The sequence below is a fragment of the Xenia sp. Carnegie-2017 genome, unplaced genomic scaffold, assembly GCF_021976095.1.
Source record: "Xenia sp. Carnegie-2017 unplaced genomic scaffold, XeniaSp_v1 HiC_scaffold_22, whole genome shotgun sequence".
Classification (NCBI taxonomy): Eukaryota; Metazoa; Cnidaria; class Anthozoa; order Malacalcyonacea; family Xeniidae; genus Xenia; species Xenia sp. Carnegie-2017.
In genome coordinates, this window is record NW_025813485.1 from 2,902,793 (window position 1) to 2,921,300 (window position 18,508).

Sequence of the window (18,508 nt, forward strand, 5' to 3'; positions counted from 1 at the left end):
GAATGTGTGTATACATTGAAGTATGAGTGTATACATTGAAGTAAGTGTGTACAACTTGAAATAGGTGTGTGCAACATGAAGTATGCGTGGATTTCTTGAAGTATATATACATACCTGTAAAAATGCTACACCAGCATATTTTAATAAAAAAGAATACTGAGAGTTGACTGCAAAATATATACTTTTCAACAAGGCACCGTTTACATAATATACGTAAATATTTTCATTGTAGCATTTCAAAATTTACATGAGAAAGCAAATATTTTATATTCAAACTATTGTTCGTTGGTGTATTTTAAACATGGTCAATGGCAAGAATTTAATTCTCAAATGAAAATGAAAGAGTTGCAGCCACAAAATCATTTTTTGCTCCATTTAAAATATTTGCGCACGCTTATTTACTTCAAAATCGGTGGTGTACCAGGTAGTTGGTGAGCAGTGCAAGTTCATTCAGTCGGTCATCGTCATGACTGTGAAGTGAAACAAATATTTTAGTGGACTGCGCATGTTTAGGTGATTTATATGAAAAGATGTGACAAAGCGAGTTTAATTCAAAAATCGATGTGTTTGTTAGAGATTTTGCAGTCATGTGCTCTTAAACCTTTGTAAAGCAGACTGTAAACATTGTGAAACTCTTGCCGGAAAACGTGGGAAGGTTTGTCTGAGGAAATTCAATTGATAATTTGGATTGACGTCAGGCAATAAGACAAGTTTAGTTAATCTGGAAAGTTTCAAGAAAAATACCCGCTGTCGTTTTTAGCATTTTTTATGATGTGTACATGATGGAAGCTGATAACTTAATTATTTAATAATGAGGATATACGATAAATTTTTTAAAATACTTAAATTTGAATTAATTTCTATTCCTCTCAGACATATTATGATGCAGCTAACAAGTTAAATAAACATTAGTGGTTTGATGTTTTTATAAGCAAAAATGTAGTCTCTTCTTGATGTCGTTATTATCACTATATCGCCCATAATTATATAAAAGGTGTTCACTTAAAGTTTACATTTGACTTGAAAATGTCAACGCACGAATCACAAAGTATAAAATCGGTAGTCTTTTCAATATGGTGGGGGTTTTGTTGTCTGTGAGGAAAAAGCAACGCGAAAATAGGCATAAATGATGAATCATTAATTATTACTAAGTAATTGTCATGGTTACTTGGCACTGATAACTATAAAGCACAGTGGAGTCTGTTATTAAACGTAATTAACAATTCTGGCTTGTATCCGCTTTTAATTTGACATTTTCAATTCAAATCATATCGTGAGAGTTAACGATAACCTTCAGGTGAGACGGTGGGACGATAGTCATCTGATCCATAATCTACGTTTACCAATCAGGTAATTCTGTATTTTACATGTTCTTCAGGTTTTATGTGACTTATGTGTATGAACAAAATGCGTAGATATTAATAATATATCACTAACGTAGAGTGTAATATTTCATGCAACACTAGCCAGTAGTTAATTTCGTTTTTAACTTTCGGCAAAATAAGAATCAACGACAAATGTTGTGTGTGCCTGTATTTCTAACTGACACATAGTAGGAACATTTCTATATGCTTGCATGCACGGCATTTTATGTCGAATTAAAACTCATATGAACGGTCAGAATGTTTTTAGAAATTAGATTTTCCATAGCAGAATGCCACCACATGAGAATGGACTATATTAGCGCGTTATTTGTTTAAAAATTTCTCAATTTTGCATTGAAATCATGTTACCTTTAAGACAACTTTAAACCAAGCGTTCCAAGGAAAGTATTGTTGTACATATACAGTGTATATTATAACTTTAATGCCCAGATTCTCCAAACAAATTTTGCAATTCTGAGAAAGACCCTGGGAACTATATAAATCGACACCATGAACAAGTTTAAACACGATTAAAACCCCGTTAAGCAATTTTGATTCTACGCATCAAACACGCTAGCTTCTTCATAAGCTATGTAAAAATTGTGCAATCATTTCTCGCGTGAACCAAACAAATAAAATTTGTCTCATACAAAACTAAAAAAATAAAAATTGTTCGTGTTAATGGCGTTTCACTTTAGCATCATTCACATATGTTACACTACACCTATTCTATTTTTAACGACATCTCGGAGGTATGCACGAGTGACTTTAAACAACAACTACTTCACAACTTCTTGTTTTGGCAATATCAATTCAAAAAGGGGAAACTGTACAAAAAATCTTTATTATTTGTCACATTTAATAATAGTTATTATGAAAACTTTCGTTCTATTTCTTTTATTATTTTTTTTTAGTTTAAAGTAGTTTTATAGTAGTGTTACATTCATATACTTTTCTTTTTTTTTTGTAAATATGTACTAATTGAACTACAATATCGGTGTTCAAGACATTTAGCAGTTCTAGTTGACTCCAATGAGCCGTGACCAATCTTTATCGCTTGACGTGTTTGGAAATTGTCTTTGGTGGTAAATTTGCTAGTAAATGTGTTGTTGCAGTGCAGCAAACGTTATTGAAATAGAGCCTGATTTTATCTCTATGAAATTTCGACAGTGTTGCGACACGTTGTATGCCCACGTGATAAAAATTTTCTGGCTTGAATGAAGCCGTTTTCCTGTGTTCGAAGGTTACGAAATCATTTTACGAAAGCAGTGACTTGAGTCTCATAACAGAGATGAAGACGTTGAAATTCTCTCTGGATGTTACCCTGTAAGACTGATAAAGGAACGAGTACATGAGATGAGGGATAGTGTATGTTAGATGTTTTGAAGATGAAGTGAGAGAGACCTGTATAAGTTGTTTGGGACATGTATGCTATTGAAGAGGTTAGTGAGTCTAGAAAGATATGGAGGTAGTTGTAGTTACTGTAAAAGATCCAAAGAAAGTCGAAAGAGGAAATGCATAAACACATTGATCAAGGAAATGCAACTAGTTCTTGTGAAGCAATAGGATTTGACAGACATGTGGTGAATTAAGGCAGGTCATTCGCTGTGGTGAACCCCTGCAGGGAAAATAAATAATAACATATTGACGCGTGTACACGAATGCGGAAAACTTGAATAAATGTTGAAGCTGAAGGTCCAAAAGTGATAAAATCCCTAGAATAAGGCAATTATAACACAACAGTTGAACCGTCGTGTGCAAATATATGCAGTACTTGATAAAAATGTACTTGATAAAAATGATAAGTCATTAAATTTTTCACCGAGCCATTGTGACCGTCACATGACGTAATTCTGTTTTTGTTCAGTCACGTTTACGTAAAAAAAATAAAGAGTTTTATGGTCGTACACAAACAACGAAAATTCAAAAGAGTTTTTATCTTGAATATTATCGTAACATGAGAAAGACTTGATCAACACGGTTTTCCTGTCAACGAGCCAACCTTGTAAAGACAGTGTTGACGAATCTATGCGTGGTTTTGCTGGTTGGCCTATATAATATTTTCTTAACATTCAAAATTCAACAACTCCCGTGATTTTCATCATTAGTATACTGACTGTGCACGCTCGTAGAGATATGGCAAAAATGTAAATGATGTTTTTTAATGCTTCGTTATTTGAGGCGCTCGAATCTTTAGATTTCTTTCGTTTTTCTGCATGACTCCAGTACGACAACGGCATTCATCTCTACTATGGAAGTTTAAATAAGATCAGAAATATTAGGCAATTGATATAATAACCTTGACTTTCACACGTTGATACGACATGTGCATGAGATGGTTTTATTTGTAGTGTAAAACGATGGTGTCGCCTGTATTTTTTATTCAACGTTCGTATTTGTTTTATCAACAGCCCTAGCATTCTTGCGAATGGCAGCCGGCTGAAAAATGAAGAACGCAAGCGACCAGTCAAATGAATTTTGCGCGTTTTGTGTGCCCATCATTTAGATAAAATTTTGCCTGCTTGTTGAAACGATGATCTTGAATGGTAAATATTTCCCAAAACAAAACTTTGACTAGTTCCATTTATACAAAATCATATGAGATAAGTCGTAGAATTTTTCTTACTGTGGCTTAACTAAGATAATGACTTCAGCTTGCGTCAACTTGCTTACGCATGTCAACGGATTATTTTAATTCCTTTGTATTTAAAGATATTAATCTTGCTTTTCTTGGGGACTCTGCCCTTATAAAACAATATTTGCACTGAAAAGTGTCTTTAAAACTACCGGATGATAACATTATGGTAATGTAAAAAAATTAGGCGATCTCGTCTTGTAATTTGCTCAAAAAAGATAAAATCCTGGCACAGAGATAAATAGTTTATGAAAACAGTGAAAATAGCACAATGACATTGACGATGATTTAAAACACTGCCATCTAAAATAGAATTTTCAGCTGTTCAAAAAAATTATGAAAAAATTACATATATTCAATTTAAACCCATTTTGGTTATGTAAGACGATTTTTCATTTACTCTGTTGAGCATAAATAATTTATACGTCAAATCTTAACAATCTGCTTGCCTTTTTCTTTGCAGTGTAAAGTATTCTTTGCAGTGGAAGTATTTATTTTATTTATTGCGAATAGTAACTGTTCATTATCAACTTAATTAACAAAATAATTATCACACAGTGCATGTAATATCAGGTTGTCATGGTTTTTGGCTTTCATTCCTTCGAACAAGAAGGCGTTGGAGTCTATCCTGTGTGCTTACTACCTTATTGACGGATATGTAGGCGGGTTTTTGTAAAAATTCTGTAATTCATCAATTTTCATTAAGTTTACATAAGGCATGAAATAATTTTGCTATATTATTTCTTCACTAACTATGCATTTATTGGATAACAAAAATTAGTGTGAATGTAAAAACGGCTCATATAACAAATAGAAAATACACGCAGACCTAAACTTGGTAAACGAATCATTCATTTCCGGCAGTGGGAAAATGCCCCTTGTCATGATCGCTTTGTAAATGAGGGACATTATTATTGCGATACAGTTATTTCTTGTCTCACGCCTTAAAGTAATTGTTTTGAATACTACGAAGACAAATTTCAACTACATTCTCGTGAACTTTGCAAAGAACAATCTGTATAATGTGAACAGCCTTAATATGTTTTATGAGGAAAAATATTAGTAAACTTTTTTTTTGTAACAAGACAAAATAAATGTTCCACAGAATATATTTCCTCCTCCCCCCTCCCTCCTTCATTATCCCATCAACGACATTGGTCACGACGTTCTTTTAACTCGATCCGACAACAAAAACCAGCAACAATCAGGACTTGCCTCCTTTCATGTTTGTTGATTTTTCTGTCTGTGTCGCAACACATCAAAAAGTATATGTCTTTTTCTTGAAGTACTTTTCCATTTCGCAACTCTGTCGATGTTCGCAGTTGCCAACTTTTTGCTGATTGATTGGATAAATTTAGCTTGAAGCGGATTTGACATAATCACTTTTCACTCCTGCTGCTCTTATATAAGGGTCATTGTAGGATCTTTATAAGTTCAGAACCGCGTGACTCTTCATAAGCTGGAAGTGAAAGTTTGTTGTTACTATTATTATATATCTGTGTTCTGTAATCATTCAAGGTGTGGAAAATCCTGTGTTTCTACTACATGATCGTTTGTTGATAAACTATTAACTAATTATTTTTTGTTTCATATAGTTTTATCGAAACAGGAGATAAAATGGCGTATTCAATATCATACTATTATGATCCCGACGATTTTGAGATAAAGATTGAAGAAGTTGATACATTGTCTGAGAAAGTTGAGATTCAAAAAAACATTCGTTTTTCTACGATATCTGCGCAGCTTTTACCCGATCCTGATTGGTGTAATAACTTCATGGGAAAGAGAAGCAATCGCAGACGGCGATTGATTTGTAGAAATGGCTATTATTTAGCAGTACATCCTAATGGTACAGTCAAAGGCACGCGTTGTAAAACTGATCCTTACAGTAAGTAAATAATTATGATAACAATGTTTTGTTTTAATACAATTATATCGATCAGTGCATATCTGCATGTAATTCACGTTTTCTACCTATTGTGTGTCTGGTTAATAATCTTATACGATCCTTCTTTTCAATAACTAAGCTTTAAATTTTTGGGTTATATCCAAATATGACTTTAATCTCTTCTGGCTGCTCTATTATAAGTGCTATTACTCGTATTTATCACACTTTGAGATGGAATGTTTTAACGCTTGTGATGAGCATGAATTGTCGACAAGTAAAATGCAAGAAGCATGTTTACATTTTTTTATGAATAGACGTTATTTGCATGGTTTGTGCTGAGAGGGGATTGATGATTTCAATCAATGTGTGCTGACCAACAAACTTTAGCAAGTTGTTCATTGTCGAAAATGTTTGGCTGTACTCGATAACAATCTGCATAATATGAAAGTGCAAGTGCGGTTTCCGAAATTCTATACGTGAGAATTTCCGACGTTTTAAAATATTTATGCATACTCAGCGAGAAGTTCACGAGTGTATTGAAACCGGTAAAAAAAAAAGAGCAAGGTGACAAATATTTGGAAAGTGGTTTTAAGCTGATGAAATTCCGGCGTTTTCACTTCATCTCAAAGTTCAAATTGAACAGTTCCCACTCATAAATTTAGTCTCTAGCATTTAACTGCATGGAGCTTCAATGGAGAAAAACTTTAAGTTGTTTAGTCAAAAAGGTTTCAAGTTACTCTGCTCAAACGTCAAAGTTCATCACAATGCAAAACAACCTTTATTGTTTGAGTCAATGTCAGTGTGTCACTGTCAGTACGCGATGTGGGGGTAGCGACCACTAATGACGTAAATAGTGTAACAAGACAAAACTTATTGTGCACGCAAGCATTGGAAACTGCGAGCAATTTCAATAATATTGTTGTAATGATTGTTCGCCATCACTCACTATTCGTTTATGGTCACATTCAACAACTTCGACAACATTGGGATTGCCAGTTAAGGAATTTATTGCTTCATGCTTAACTTGTCATGTGTTACATAAGGTTGTTATTTGAACTCTACCTTATATTATGTTCGTGTTTTTTTGCCAAACTCAGGGTGAATGACACGGGTTATGTTTCACGAAAGTTTGACCCTTTTATCGCCCTTAACAGCATGAATAATATAACTATATTATGTGCTATGGTCGTGAGCTGTCCGATTCTCGAAGATAACTTACAAAAGCATTACGCATCTGTTTGACGACTTCAGTAAAATATTGGAAAGGATTGCTGTATGACTTTGTCATATATACTATTCAAGTTACACTAAAATCAAAGTTTATATTATTTTGAGTGTAACTTGAGTATTTTATCTGTCTAATAATATTTGGTTCCATGTTTTTGAGCATTAGACAAGACAAATAGTTCAATCAAATTTTTAAAATCTCTATTTTTCATGAAATAAATGTGTGGCTGTCATTTTCGCATAGTTTATAATAAAAAATAAGTTTCAAGTGCAGCTTTAATGATATTAACAACTTTTTACGTGTTTCTGTCTATGTTATAGCAACGTTAGAAATCATATCTGTTGGTGCTGGTTTGGTCAAAATGCTTGGAGTGGAAGCGGAGTTGTTTGTGTCAATAGATGACAGTGGTGTTGTTCGAGCTACAGTAAGTTAACATTCTTATTCCTTTTTCAAACTTCAGATCTCAAAATGTTTCCTTAACGATCCAAGGAGAATAAATTCGTCAAATGTCAATCTATTAACTAGCTACGTTTGGCGATTAGCTCTGAAATTACTTTATTTTATCTCCAAACGAATTTCATATGTTTCATCCTTGCGTTCATGAGATTAATGAGAATATCTAGGCAAGAAGTAAGAACATCTTAAAATATTTTTTCAAGGCCATTGTTTGATGATTATTATATGTTAGGTTAAACACAAGGAAATTTCATTACATTTAACTACCACGTATAGGTACGATTTCTGTAAATTGAATGTTCGTACGTGTAATATCTTATGAAAATTCTCTTTTTTTGCAATCATCACATGGGCACCAATGAAATCTACAGTAGATAACAAATGCGTAAAACAAAAAAAAACATCAATGTTTGAACGTAATTTTTTTGAAAACTGGCTTAGAAACCTTACGTAACTATATGTGAGCAAGTGTGTAATGAACTCTGTTTCAGTTTATTATTCTTATTTAACCTTTGCTGCATGACTCTCCTAGGATTTGCATCACTCATTTTTCACGTGAGGATATTTGTCGCGATTTAGAATCATAGGATGATTATAATATTTGATTTTAAGTGTCTTATGACGATAATTGATATTAACTGAAATATGAGGATAGTTACCGATCTTCTATATCTTATTTAATAGAATTTATTTTTAAGGTTGTAGAAGTCTGAAATTCTTCTCACGAGAATATTTCTCTCAAATTATTTATATTTGTATTTGTTTTGTAGGACGTTGATAGTGAAGAATGTGTTTTTGAAGAAGCTGTTATTGAAAATTTTTTCTCTATTTATCGTTCATGTCGTTATTCCAGTGAAAGATGGCTTGTCTCTCTTGATACAAAAGGCAACGCACTCACGTCGTGGTTAGGAAACAGTCCTTGTCTCGAATCGAGAAGCCACTTTCTTGCTCAAATTATTGGCAATGCGTGATCTTTGATTGCTACAAGCTAATGTATATGCCAATGTATGGCTCACACGCCTTTCACATATTGAAAAAGTTCACAGAAATTCATTCATCTACAAATAGAACTTGGAATGCAGTTGCTGTACTCGAAGGCACTGCTCAAAAGAACAAGAACATATCCCTGCCAATTAAAATATCACAGATGAAATTATTCTTTTCATTTACCTACATCATGCTGTAAATCATAAAAAATAATTACAATAGAAATGAAATGATCGTAACCTTGAAGCTTAGACGCAATGAAAACAACTATTGATGGTTGTGACGTAAAAAAATTATTTATAAAGAAAAATGTTTGTATAGATATTGTAAATCTAATTTATGGTTGACAAGAAAAAAATGTTTTTTGAATATGTACAAGTGAAGCACATTTTCATGATGTTGATAATTCTTATCTGCGATTGTTTATTGTTGCAGTTTGTAACGAAGCTGTTTGAGCACATCAACATATTTCAGAGGTCAAGGGAGCGTTTGAAAAAATGACTAAATAAATAAATACATAATAACTTGGGTGGTAAAACTGTTTTAAAATGTGAAGCAAGGACTGTGTGTCATTAAAAGGTGCTTATAATAGTGATTCACGATCATTCTTTTAATTCAAGGAATTAATTTCTTAATTCCTTAATGCTTGAGTAGCTCCCCTGAACGGTGACCTGCCCCACCAAAGTTGCCCTCAGTAAGAATGTAATGTTATTGCCCAGAAGGGTTCAAACCACCTAATTGAAGTTGTATGTCTGGTTGGGGAGGGGCTCAGGCTTCAATCATAGTTCAAGATTGCATAAGAAACATTTTTGTCTGATTTATTATCTTTCCAAACTATCGTTACATAACGTTTCATAGAATATAGTAACTGTTATGTAGATGTAAAAATTTATATATTAAAGCTTTAAATGGGTGCGTTATGGCAAAATTTGACTTTCTTTTGTCTTTTTTTGTCATGTTGTTGAAGTAAACATCTGATCAGAGAGACGTTCTGGGATAGTTTTTGCCTCATCGATGCTTAATAAAAATCCATAATTTTGAAGATTCTTCGTTTGTTATTTATGTTTAACAACAAATATAACTTTGGAATGAGTTACAACTGTTTCAGTGTAACTTTTTACAGCAATAAGTTAAAAATTTTTTCGTTAACTTTAACTTTTAACCACTTCAAGTTAGAGTATGTAATTAAAACCTAAAATATTAAACCTCGTCAACATGCTTGGAATCATTCGTGTTTTCATTAGTCCACGAGTCTTCATCCAAAACTCTCGAGCGTACGCTACGTGCTTGAACTACGTTCAATTTATCAAGCTATCTTCAACCCGGCGTCGTTGTTTCTCCTCCGTCATGCTTGATTTTGTTTCACTGTTGGAAGGTTCATTATCAAGTATTTCTTCTATTTCAATCAACGAATTATAATACCTGTCATAAATATAAAAGCATTGTTTATGCACAAAATATGCAGATACAAAGTTATGGAGAAAAACAAAAACATCTCTAGAGTTATCACAGATATTACGAGTGGCGTAATAAAGTGTTGATGAGTTTGATATGCATTTGACAAAACAAGCTTAAGATGACAAAGAGCATGCAATAACTATATAATAGAAAATTTACAAAGCGCATATACAAGCACCAATTTCAGAGTTCGCTCCGTCACAAATTAATTGAGAATTAATCTGAGCATGTCAACTGCACCAACTCTCCAAATTCATGGTCATGGCAAAGACCAACTGTATGTACTAGTATCGATTATGGAGTAATTAGTTCGCTCAGTCACAAATTTTCAGATAAATTATCTGCGCATGCGCAGTCTGCTTGAACATGTGCAGTCAACTTGACCAGCTGGCATGCGCAGTAGTGACTTTAATAATACCACAACTTTCGTCAGCCTTTGAATTTGTGTATATATATATATTAAGCTAAAACTTCATTTAGTAGATGTCAACTAGCAGTGGAAGCTAGGTGCGATATAGTATGCAGTGGCTTAGGGGCCCAGACTTCTGTCGCGACGGCACTCTCCCTGCGTACCCCGAGCAAAGCCTATCGCAGGTGATCTCGAGGTCTGATGGGCGGAAGCTTGCTATTGCATTTCCCATGTAGGATAGTGTGGAGGGGCCAAAATCTCCTACCGAAACGTTAACATGCGGCGCTCTAGTGCCTTACGCTCAAGAAGGTATCGGGAAGCATGGACCGAAAACGAGGTTTTTTGCTTTTGAATTTAATCTTTTTGTTTACAAGAGTTCTTCTCATAAAATAAATAAACCAAACAATGTTTCGATTAACTTCTTCTGACACTGTGCCTTTTCTGACACTTATAATTTAAGACAACCTTAAAAATGTTTTAAAAAATTTTTACTGGTTTATATCTTTCTGATTAAACTCTCTCATTTACTCTTTCTCATTTATCACGAGCAAACCATCCATGGGCTTCATGGCAAACAGAATTATCTGTTTCCCTTAATTAATATGAGACACTCTGGTGCTCAACTATCTCGGTATGTCGGCAGGCATGGACCGAAAACGAGATTTTTTGTTTTCAAAATTTTTCTTACTTTTTTACAAGAATTCTTCTCATAAAATAAATTAGAGCAACCAACGATACTGCAAAGGTTCAAACAACTTCTGCCTTTTCGACTTATAATTTAAGCCAACTCTAAGCATTTTTACACGTTTTTTACTTGTTACCTTTTACAATGTAACTTTCTCATAACTCTCTTGTGATGAACGAGAGCCTCTTTATACAATATGACTCACTCATTATTAATGAAAGCATCCATGGGCTTCATGGAAAAAATGGATTATCTACTTTGCTATAATAGTTTCTACATAAGATAACATGTAATAAGCTAGGTAATTTGTATCGTCTAATCGCTTTGAACCATTATGTTATAAAATTTTGTTTCATTTGGGATAGTAAATTACTATTTACCTTACTATATTTTCATGATTCAATCTAGAAAGTAACTTCACTTCTCGAGTAATTTTGCGATTAAACAGCACACTTTTCGGATTCGAAGGATTCTTTTGATCGCATAGAGACAGCCGTCCAACGTATTACATACCTAAGCGTATACAAAGCATTTCCAAATCACGTACAAAATTTCCTTCACATGACCAAATTACCGTCTATTTAAACGATGTTGTATGTAATAAAAAGTTACCTTGACAACTGAAGCAAACCCTCCTTTTTCCAAGCATTTGCCACACCTCAAATTCATTCCGAACTCTTTAATTTCTTCGGGATTTTTGAGAAGGAGAACTGAGGTTTCGGAGACTGTTTTTTTTGCGAAAATTGATGACTATTACACGGTCTTGATGCACGTTACAAAGATAAAATTCGCTAGCAAATTAATTTAACTCCACAGTTCAACTGGTAGAGTGGTGTGGCTTGTAAATAGGAAGAAAGTTTTGAATTTTTGACGTATGAAATTGAAATCACAATCTATTTACAGAGCTCAGTGGGCTTGTCCCTTTTCGAGAGAGCGCAAGAACGAAAGTAGGAAAATCGGGATTTTTATGGTTTTTTAAGGAATCTCGGGATACTTTAAGAGCTCACTTGGGAATTTTAAAAAATAAACAGTTGGCTGTTGGCAACGTATTCCTTGGAAAAAATACGAAACCAAGCCATGTTATGCCACAAGAGGCGCCGAAGCCTAAACACCTTCTCTTGACGTCTTTGCGTTATTTTAGCCGTTAAAATGGTTATAATGATCCTTGTATATTCATCGTAATGGATGAAAACGATGCTGGTATTCTTCAGTTTGCACCATTTTCAAGTGCTGTTGATGCTGGATTTTGGACTTCTTTACAACGCAAGAAGTTAGAAGAGTATCATTTAGATGAATCAAGTAAAACTATTAAAGGGTATTACGCTAATGGTAAGTCTTACTGAATTAGGTTTTCATAATTGCTTTGATTCAAAGAACAAGAGTCTTTTGCTAATTTTGTAGTTAAAAAGTATTGAATTAAGGATATTTTCAAACGTGTAATAATATTCACTTTACTTGTGTATAAAATTTCAGATAATTTAGATGGATTTCAGGCACGATTTAACCTTGATTATGATGCGTTAGATAGGTAGGTCAAAAAATGTATTTTGATGTTGTTTCTGTAGATCTTGAATTTTACATCTTATCCATGACAAAATGTAACAAAATGTTCTAAATATTGTTATTATTAAATTGAAGTCATGGTATAAAGTATCAGAAATAAGGTTGAACTTTTATAAATTTAGTCATAATGTTGGTTTATAAAATTATTTACTTTGTAAATGATAAATTATATTTATCTGGTTTATAATGAAGTCAATGTTATCTTATTGTGTTTTGAAAGCAGAATTACTTTTGGATTAGTTTCAGTACCCAATCTAGTTTATGTACTGTACAAAATTTATGCATAGTGATCTGAAATCAAGTACCAATATGGAAATACTTTTTATAAACTTTTTTAGATCTGACATATGTTCCAAAAATAGATTCATTTGTCATGGGGAACTTCTCAATGCCAATACAATTGAAAATTTCAAAGCCTTCAACAAGCAAAAACTGTTGGAGTCAGTTGGGAAAAAGGCTAGTTTTTGAGTCAGACATTTGTATCTGCATGAAAGAATGAACCTTCATTCTTGCTTGAAATGGGCAGGTCTCTTTAAAACAGTTTCTTTTCTTTTGCATACATATTAGTATGTTAAAATAGTTCACATTTCCATATAGATATGGCAAAGTATTATATCAAAAGAAGCGTTGGAAAAACTAGAACTTCTGAATCAGTTTATTTTGATCACATTTGCTGTAAGTGATGCAATTGTTTATGTTGTTATTCATGTTGTACTACATAAAATTACCAATATCTACCTCTATTGTGCAGCGTGATTTTGTTTTTAAAAAACAGAATTGAAACAGTTTTGTCATCATAAATGTACATAAAGTGAGAAGTCTGGTTATTTTTAGGATTTAAAGAAATATCACTTTTACTATTGGTTTGGATTTCCAGCACTTTGTCCTTCAAATAAAGTGATTTTAAATCATCGTGTAAAAGGGTTGCTTGATGTTTTCACCAAAAACCAGGTTATCTTTGTAATTAGGATCTTTTGAATAAAGGGCCTTTTGTTAAGGGCAATTTTTTCTTTAAATATTTACTTATATGTCATAACAAAGTGCATTGTCTGAAATTCATCTATTAACAATCTTAGATATCAAGTCTTCAGACAGCCATTGATGAAGAAACAAAGAAAAATGGAGGCTAGTGTCTTGTGTTTGAAACTCATTAGCTTGATAGTATTTTCATAGTCTCTAGACTCAGACTAGTATAAAGTATGAAGGCTGAACATTTGGATGCATGCCTTAGAAATAAATGAATGGCAAAATTTCTCCATATGAATCATACAACTATTGCTCTTATAGCAATGCCATATTTTCTTGTGAAGATGGTGAATGATCAAGTCTACATAGATCATGTTAAAAACTGGGAATTGTTTTTTAAGGAGAAAACTAATGTGGTAAGCATGTATGGCATTAGGCTGTTCTCATCTGCAATATAACTCATTTCTGTGTCAGTGATAACATAATTATTTTTTTTCAGGTCACTGTTGGTTTTGCAGACCCTTGTACTTTAAAATCTAATCCTGGTTGGCCTCTGAGAAACTTTTTAGCACTTATTGGTGTGCATTGGTTAGACATAATTTATTGACAGTACATTCATTTCTCAAAGTCTTCGAAAGCTCCGAGAGTGTGTTTTATCATATGGTATTCAGACAAACTATATTTCTCATATTTTGTTTTTACAGGGGAAGAGATTTTGAGACATTGCAAGTGATTTGCTATAGAGATCGTGTGAGATCAGGAATTAGGGAAATTACCCACAGTGTTGTCCTGGAATTTCCAGTGGCATTGTTTCAATCAGGTATTGCATGAAGCCAGCTTCCTCTTTTTGCCCTTTTGTCTTTTTGTCTTTTTTTTCAATCTTATGTAAGAAATCATGCAATTGCCAAGTTCATACATGCTTGTCATAATCTGTGGAAAACAACAGATTTTAAAGAAACTTAATATGGCAAAAATATAAGTATCTGCCCACCAACCATTGATCTTGTATTGCCCCTGTTTACAAGAATTTTTTATATTTTACAAAGGTATTAAAGTAGTTATTATGTATTTAAAATAGTTATATTACTACCTAAATGTGTTGTAGAGTGCCCCAAGTGTGTGGGCTGGGAATTGAATCATCGACAAAAACTAGGTCCTAGGATGGTCAATCTTAGTTTGTCTATGGATCCAAACAAGTAAAGTGCAAATTATTGCTGTTTTATTGTAGGCATTGCGGCCATGTTGATGAAAACATTTGTTTTCTCGTTGGGTTTGTTTTGCAAACAAGATGGATACGTAACTCCATTCAGTAGCCTAGTCAGGCAGCATATTTAATATTCCTGTGTTAATTTTTGAAAATTATCATTATTCATTTCTACAGAAATATTTTGTTTTCACAGTGAGTCCTGAGTAGTAAATACAGAAAATTTTAGTTAGCTTGGCAAATATGAGTGTTAGCTACGCAACCAGAAGTCTCTTAAACCCGTTACTTCTGCCAATGGTTTCACAAATTGCTTTGACATGCAAGTCATTGATGCTTTGAACTGAGATAGTAGTTTTATTAAAAATTTTATTTCTTAAATCAATGGATTCTCCCCTCCACGTGAATGATTAGAGTTAATAAAGAAATATGTTAATGTATAAACCTATTTAATATGGATTCAAATTACATGCCAAAAAAAGAGTGTTAAAACTGTACTATCTTTGGATTCTTTTCGACTTCCTGATCGCTAGCGATAATTTACCATGTAGTTTACGCGTTCACGTGGTAAAATTTTATTATTGATTTATTAGCGAACAATTATAGCCGTTTTGTTGATTTTGGATACCAATTTTTTTGTCGTCAGCGTGGGTGAAACTAATTAATTGAAAAACCAAATTGAATCGAATTCAAAAGTAGATTTCATTTTTATATATTCTGACAGACTTGCTGAATCTGCTGTTGATCTAAACTTGAAACTTATGCGTTGGCGTTTGTTGCCTGAACTAAATCTTGAAAAAGTTTCTCAAACAAAATGTCTCCTGCTTGGTGCTGGAACCTTGGGTTGCAATGTCGCCCGATTGCTTATGGTATGAAGAAATAGTGTGCTACATATGTATCTTTTACTTTTAGTTAAAATATTTTCATTTTAAATAAAACCAAGCGTTTTGTATAGGGTTGGGGTGTACGAGCAATAACGTTTGTTGATAATGGAGTCATCTCTTATTCTAATCCAGTTCGGCAAAGTCTTTTTGAATTTTCTGATTCCAAAAAGGGTAAAGCAGAGACAGCATGCGCTGCTCTTCAAAAGATATTCCCTGGTGTAGTAGGTATCCATATGGAATCACAAAATCAGCAATATTTAACGTTTGTATCCACTTTAGTTTAATTTTTTACTTCTCACACAGCAATTGAACTTCCAGTTTTTTATTAATTATTGGCGTTTTCTTCAATGCTAAAAACGTGAAGTGTCATAAGAATTTTTTTATTAACTATTACTTGAATGCCGGTTAATGAGAATCCTTCAAAATTTTAAATAACAATTAATAATTTGATGAAATTTTAGAAGTCTTCATGGCATAATTTGTCAATACCAATGCCAGGACATCCTGTTTCAAAAAATGGTAAATAAAGCCGTAATCAACCTGAAATAATGAAGTCAACTAACAGTAAACAGTCATTGTAATAAGTACATCTCTTTCAAATTCTGCAGGTAGTGAAGAAAAGTCAGTTCAAGAGACTGTTGAAAAACTCGACAATCTTATTGATGAGCATGACGTCATCTTTCTGTTGTTGGACACGAGAGAAAGTCGATGGTTACCGACCGTTATAGCTGCTTCAAAGAAAAAGGTAAATTAAAGCATTTTAGAAAACGGAGAAGAAACAAGTACTCGTAGAAATCTTCTCTCATCTTGTGAAAAAGTATTTTTTATAATTCTTCGTCGAACTTTGACTGTTTCTTAATGATTTTGTTCTGGTCAAGACTCCATAAAGTACATAGTAATAATTGTAAAACACTATTCACTTTCATAAAATTACTTTTTCGTCAATCTCAATAGAGATTACGGAATGGCGTTATGTGATGGAGATTTTTTCTTTGTTCCATGTTTGAATTCATTTTGACGTTGGAAACTTGTCTATTTCATTTTGATTTGTAGATAGTGATCAACGCGGCATTAGGCTTTGATACATACCTTGTCATGCGTCATGGCTTGAAGAAGTTTTCGGAAACTGAGAATGAAAGTGAAAATTTGAATCCTGTTAAAGTGTCATGCTCGTCAATACCCGGTCATCTGCTTGGTTGCTATTTCTGTAATGACGTCGTCGCCCCTGGTGATGTATGTAAAATAATCATGACGTTTCATAACCTCTAATATTTTATAAATGAATGCCTAAATGAGTAAATGTAAGATTAATAATTTTTAGTCCACCAAAGATCGATCGCTTGATCAGCAATGCACTGTATCAAGACCTGGAATGTCTTACATAGCGAGCGCCATTGCTGTAGAATTACTTGTTTCAATACTTCAACATCCTTCTGGGTCGGTATATGCTATTTTATACCAATTAATATGAGGTGGTGGTGTATCTAATAATTCAGATGTAATTTTATTTACGTACGTAATAACTTCTTACATGTAGTGGTTATGCTACTGCTGACACCAGCGCAGCAGAACAACATTTGACTGCTGACCTGAGTTCGTCTCTCGGATTAGTACCACATCAGGTATAATTCATACTCCTGTTAAGAATATAGTTTGTTATCTACATCACGAAGCTAGTTCATTGACGTTTATTCAACAGTTAAACATTCTTGATAATGCAACGGCCAACTTGGGAACATCTAAATTATGTGATACTATATTATTTTATTCATGCATACGCTCGAATTTTTAACATTGTTGAACATGGATATGAAGAAAAGTAATTACTAATTAGTTCACATGGGCTTAATTTAGATTCGTGGATTTCTGTCAAGATTTCATCAAGTTTTGCCTGCCAGTTTAGCATTTGATAAATGCACTGCATGTTCATTTGTTGTGAGTAAACCAAACGACGGATAAACGTCTTTACTTGTCACTTGTTCCTTGAATGAATATTTAATTTATAAATGTTATTTACAGGTTGTTAACAAGTATGTAGATGAAGGTTTTCCTTTTCTTCTTCGAGCTTTCAACATTCCTAAGTATCTCGAGGATCTTACAGGCTTAACAAAATTAATTGAGGATACGAAATTACTTGAAGTAAGTTGTACAAATGTGTGATGATGATACAAGAAGTCAAATTATCACATAAAATACAGTCATTATTTTTTCAAAAAGAATTTATGTGTATATTTGTGAAGATGATTTTGCATTGGATATACGTCAAGGTAATCTTTTTTGTGTTTTTTTTCAGGTCTGGGAATTAAGTGAAGAAGAAGATGAGTCTGACTAAACTGCATGAAGATCAAACTTTCAATGTTACTTGTTTCAAATAATCTTTTCTTATCAAATATGCGTTTTTATTATGAACAATCTATTTTATCTGCGAAGCATCAAGGCTCCATTCTAATAAATCTTTCATCGCGCCTAGATCAATCATCACGGGTTTTTGTCAGTTGGTTGAAAGTAGGTGGGACTAATGGGTACCTGCTGAAAAAATGCCATTTGACGTTGTTGAGAATATCATCGAGCCTTTTCATTCAAAATCTATTTCTTGTTAAGCTTTAGAATAAATAAGAGTATACGAATGTGACGACTGATGTGAATGATATTTATACTAATCGTCGCACTTTCTAGGCATGTACTAAGTTTTCACTTCTTTTCACGGATATATGTTGTTTTTGCGGGCCTATGTTATGAAGTCATTCAATCCCATTATAACCAGTCCACATTTTTGTTCACGTG

At 33.3% G+C, this 18,508-nt stretch overlaps 2 protein-coding genes across 6 annotated transcripts; both read left to right on the forward strand.

Moving 5' to 3' along the window:
• The first annotated feature begins 1,218 nt into the window (after positions 1 to 1,218).
• On the forward strand, positions 1,219 to 8,933 carry LOC124446394 (fibroblast growth factor 1-like). Of its 4 annotated transcripts, none has more exons than XM_046997237.1 (4): positions 1,219 to 1,350; positions 5,595 to 5,887; positions 7,436 to 7,539; positions 8,342 to 8,933. In XM_046997237.1, the coding sequence occupies exons 2-4, from the start codon at positions 5,617 to 5,619 to the stop codon at positions 8,540 to 8,542; spliced, it is 576 nt and encodes a 191-aa protein (XP_046853193.1). In that variant the 5' UTR covers positions 1,219 to 1,350; positions 5,595 to 5,616; the 3' UTR covers positions 8,543 to 8,933. The 4 variants fall into 4 exon arrangements, with proteins under 4 accessions (XP_046853193.1, XP_046853192.1, XP_046853195.1 ...); XM_046997236.1 differs by lacking the exon at positions 1,219 to 1,350 and adding an exon at positions 2,278 to 2,806; XM_046997239.1 differs by lacking the exon at positions 1,219 to 1,350 and adding an exon at positions 3,314 to 3,408.
• A 3,182-nt stretch (positions 8,934 to 12,115) lies between these two features.
• LOC124446889 (ubiquitin-like modifier-activating enzyme ATG7) lies at positions 12,116 to 18,356 on the forward strand. 2 transcript variants are annotated; one of them, XM_046997774.1, is made up of 20 exons: positions 12,116 to 12,439; positions 12,584 to 12,638; positions 13,012 to 13,129; positions 13,271 to 13,348; positions 13,508 to 13,624; positions 13,750 to 13,798; positions 13,961 to 14,055; positions 14,139 to 14,227; positions 14,344 to 14,459; positions 14,745 to 14,835; positions 15,565 to 15,709; positions 15,796 to 15,945; positions 16,186 to 16,243; positions 16,333 to 16,469; positions 16,778 to 16,957; positions 17,046 to 17,161; positions 17,262 to 17,346; positions 17,579 to 17,659; positions 17,744 to 17,863; positions 18,018 to 18,356. In XM_046997774.1, the coding sequence occupies exons 1-20, from the start codon at positions 12,292 to 12,294 to the stop codon at positions 18,054 to 18,056; spliced, it is 2,067 nt and encodes a 688-aa protein (XP_046853730.1). In that variant the 5' UTR covers positions 12,116 to 12,291; the 3' UTR covers positions 18,057 to 18,356. The 2 variants fall into 2 exon arrangements, with proteins under 2 accessions (XP_046853730.1, XP_046853731.1); XM_046997775.1 differs by lacking the exon at positions 15,796 to 15,945 and having other exon boundaries at positions 12,117 to 12,439.
• Positions 18,357 to 18,508: the final 152 nt, after the last annotated feature.

Coding starts and splice junctions, on each gene's coding strand:
- LOC124446394 (XM_046997236.1), top strand. Junction 5,888..7,435: donor TTGTAAAACTGATCCTTACA/GTAAGTAAATAA, acceptor TCTATGTTATAG/CAACGTTAGAAATCATATCT. Junction 7,540..8,341: donor GTGGTGTTGTTCGAGCTACA/GTAAGTTAACAT, acceptor TTTGTTTTGTAG/GACGTTGATAGTGAAGAATG.
- LOC124446889 (XM_046997774.1), top strand. CDS start 12,292: ATGGATGAAAACGATGCTGGTATTCTTCAGTTTGCACCATTTTCAAGT. Junction 13,625..13,749: donor ATGTTTTCACCAAAAACCAG/GTTATCTTTGTA, acceptor TAACAATCTTAG/ATATCAAGTCTTCAGACAGC. Junction 15,710..15,795: donor ATGTCGCCCGATTGCTTATG/GTATGAAGAAAT, acceptor CGTTTTGTATAG/GGTTGGGGTGTACGAGCAAT.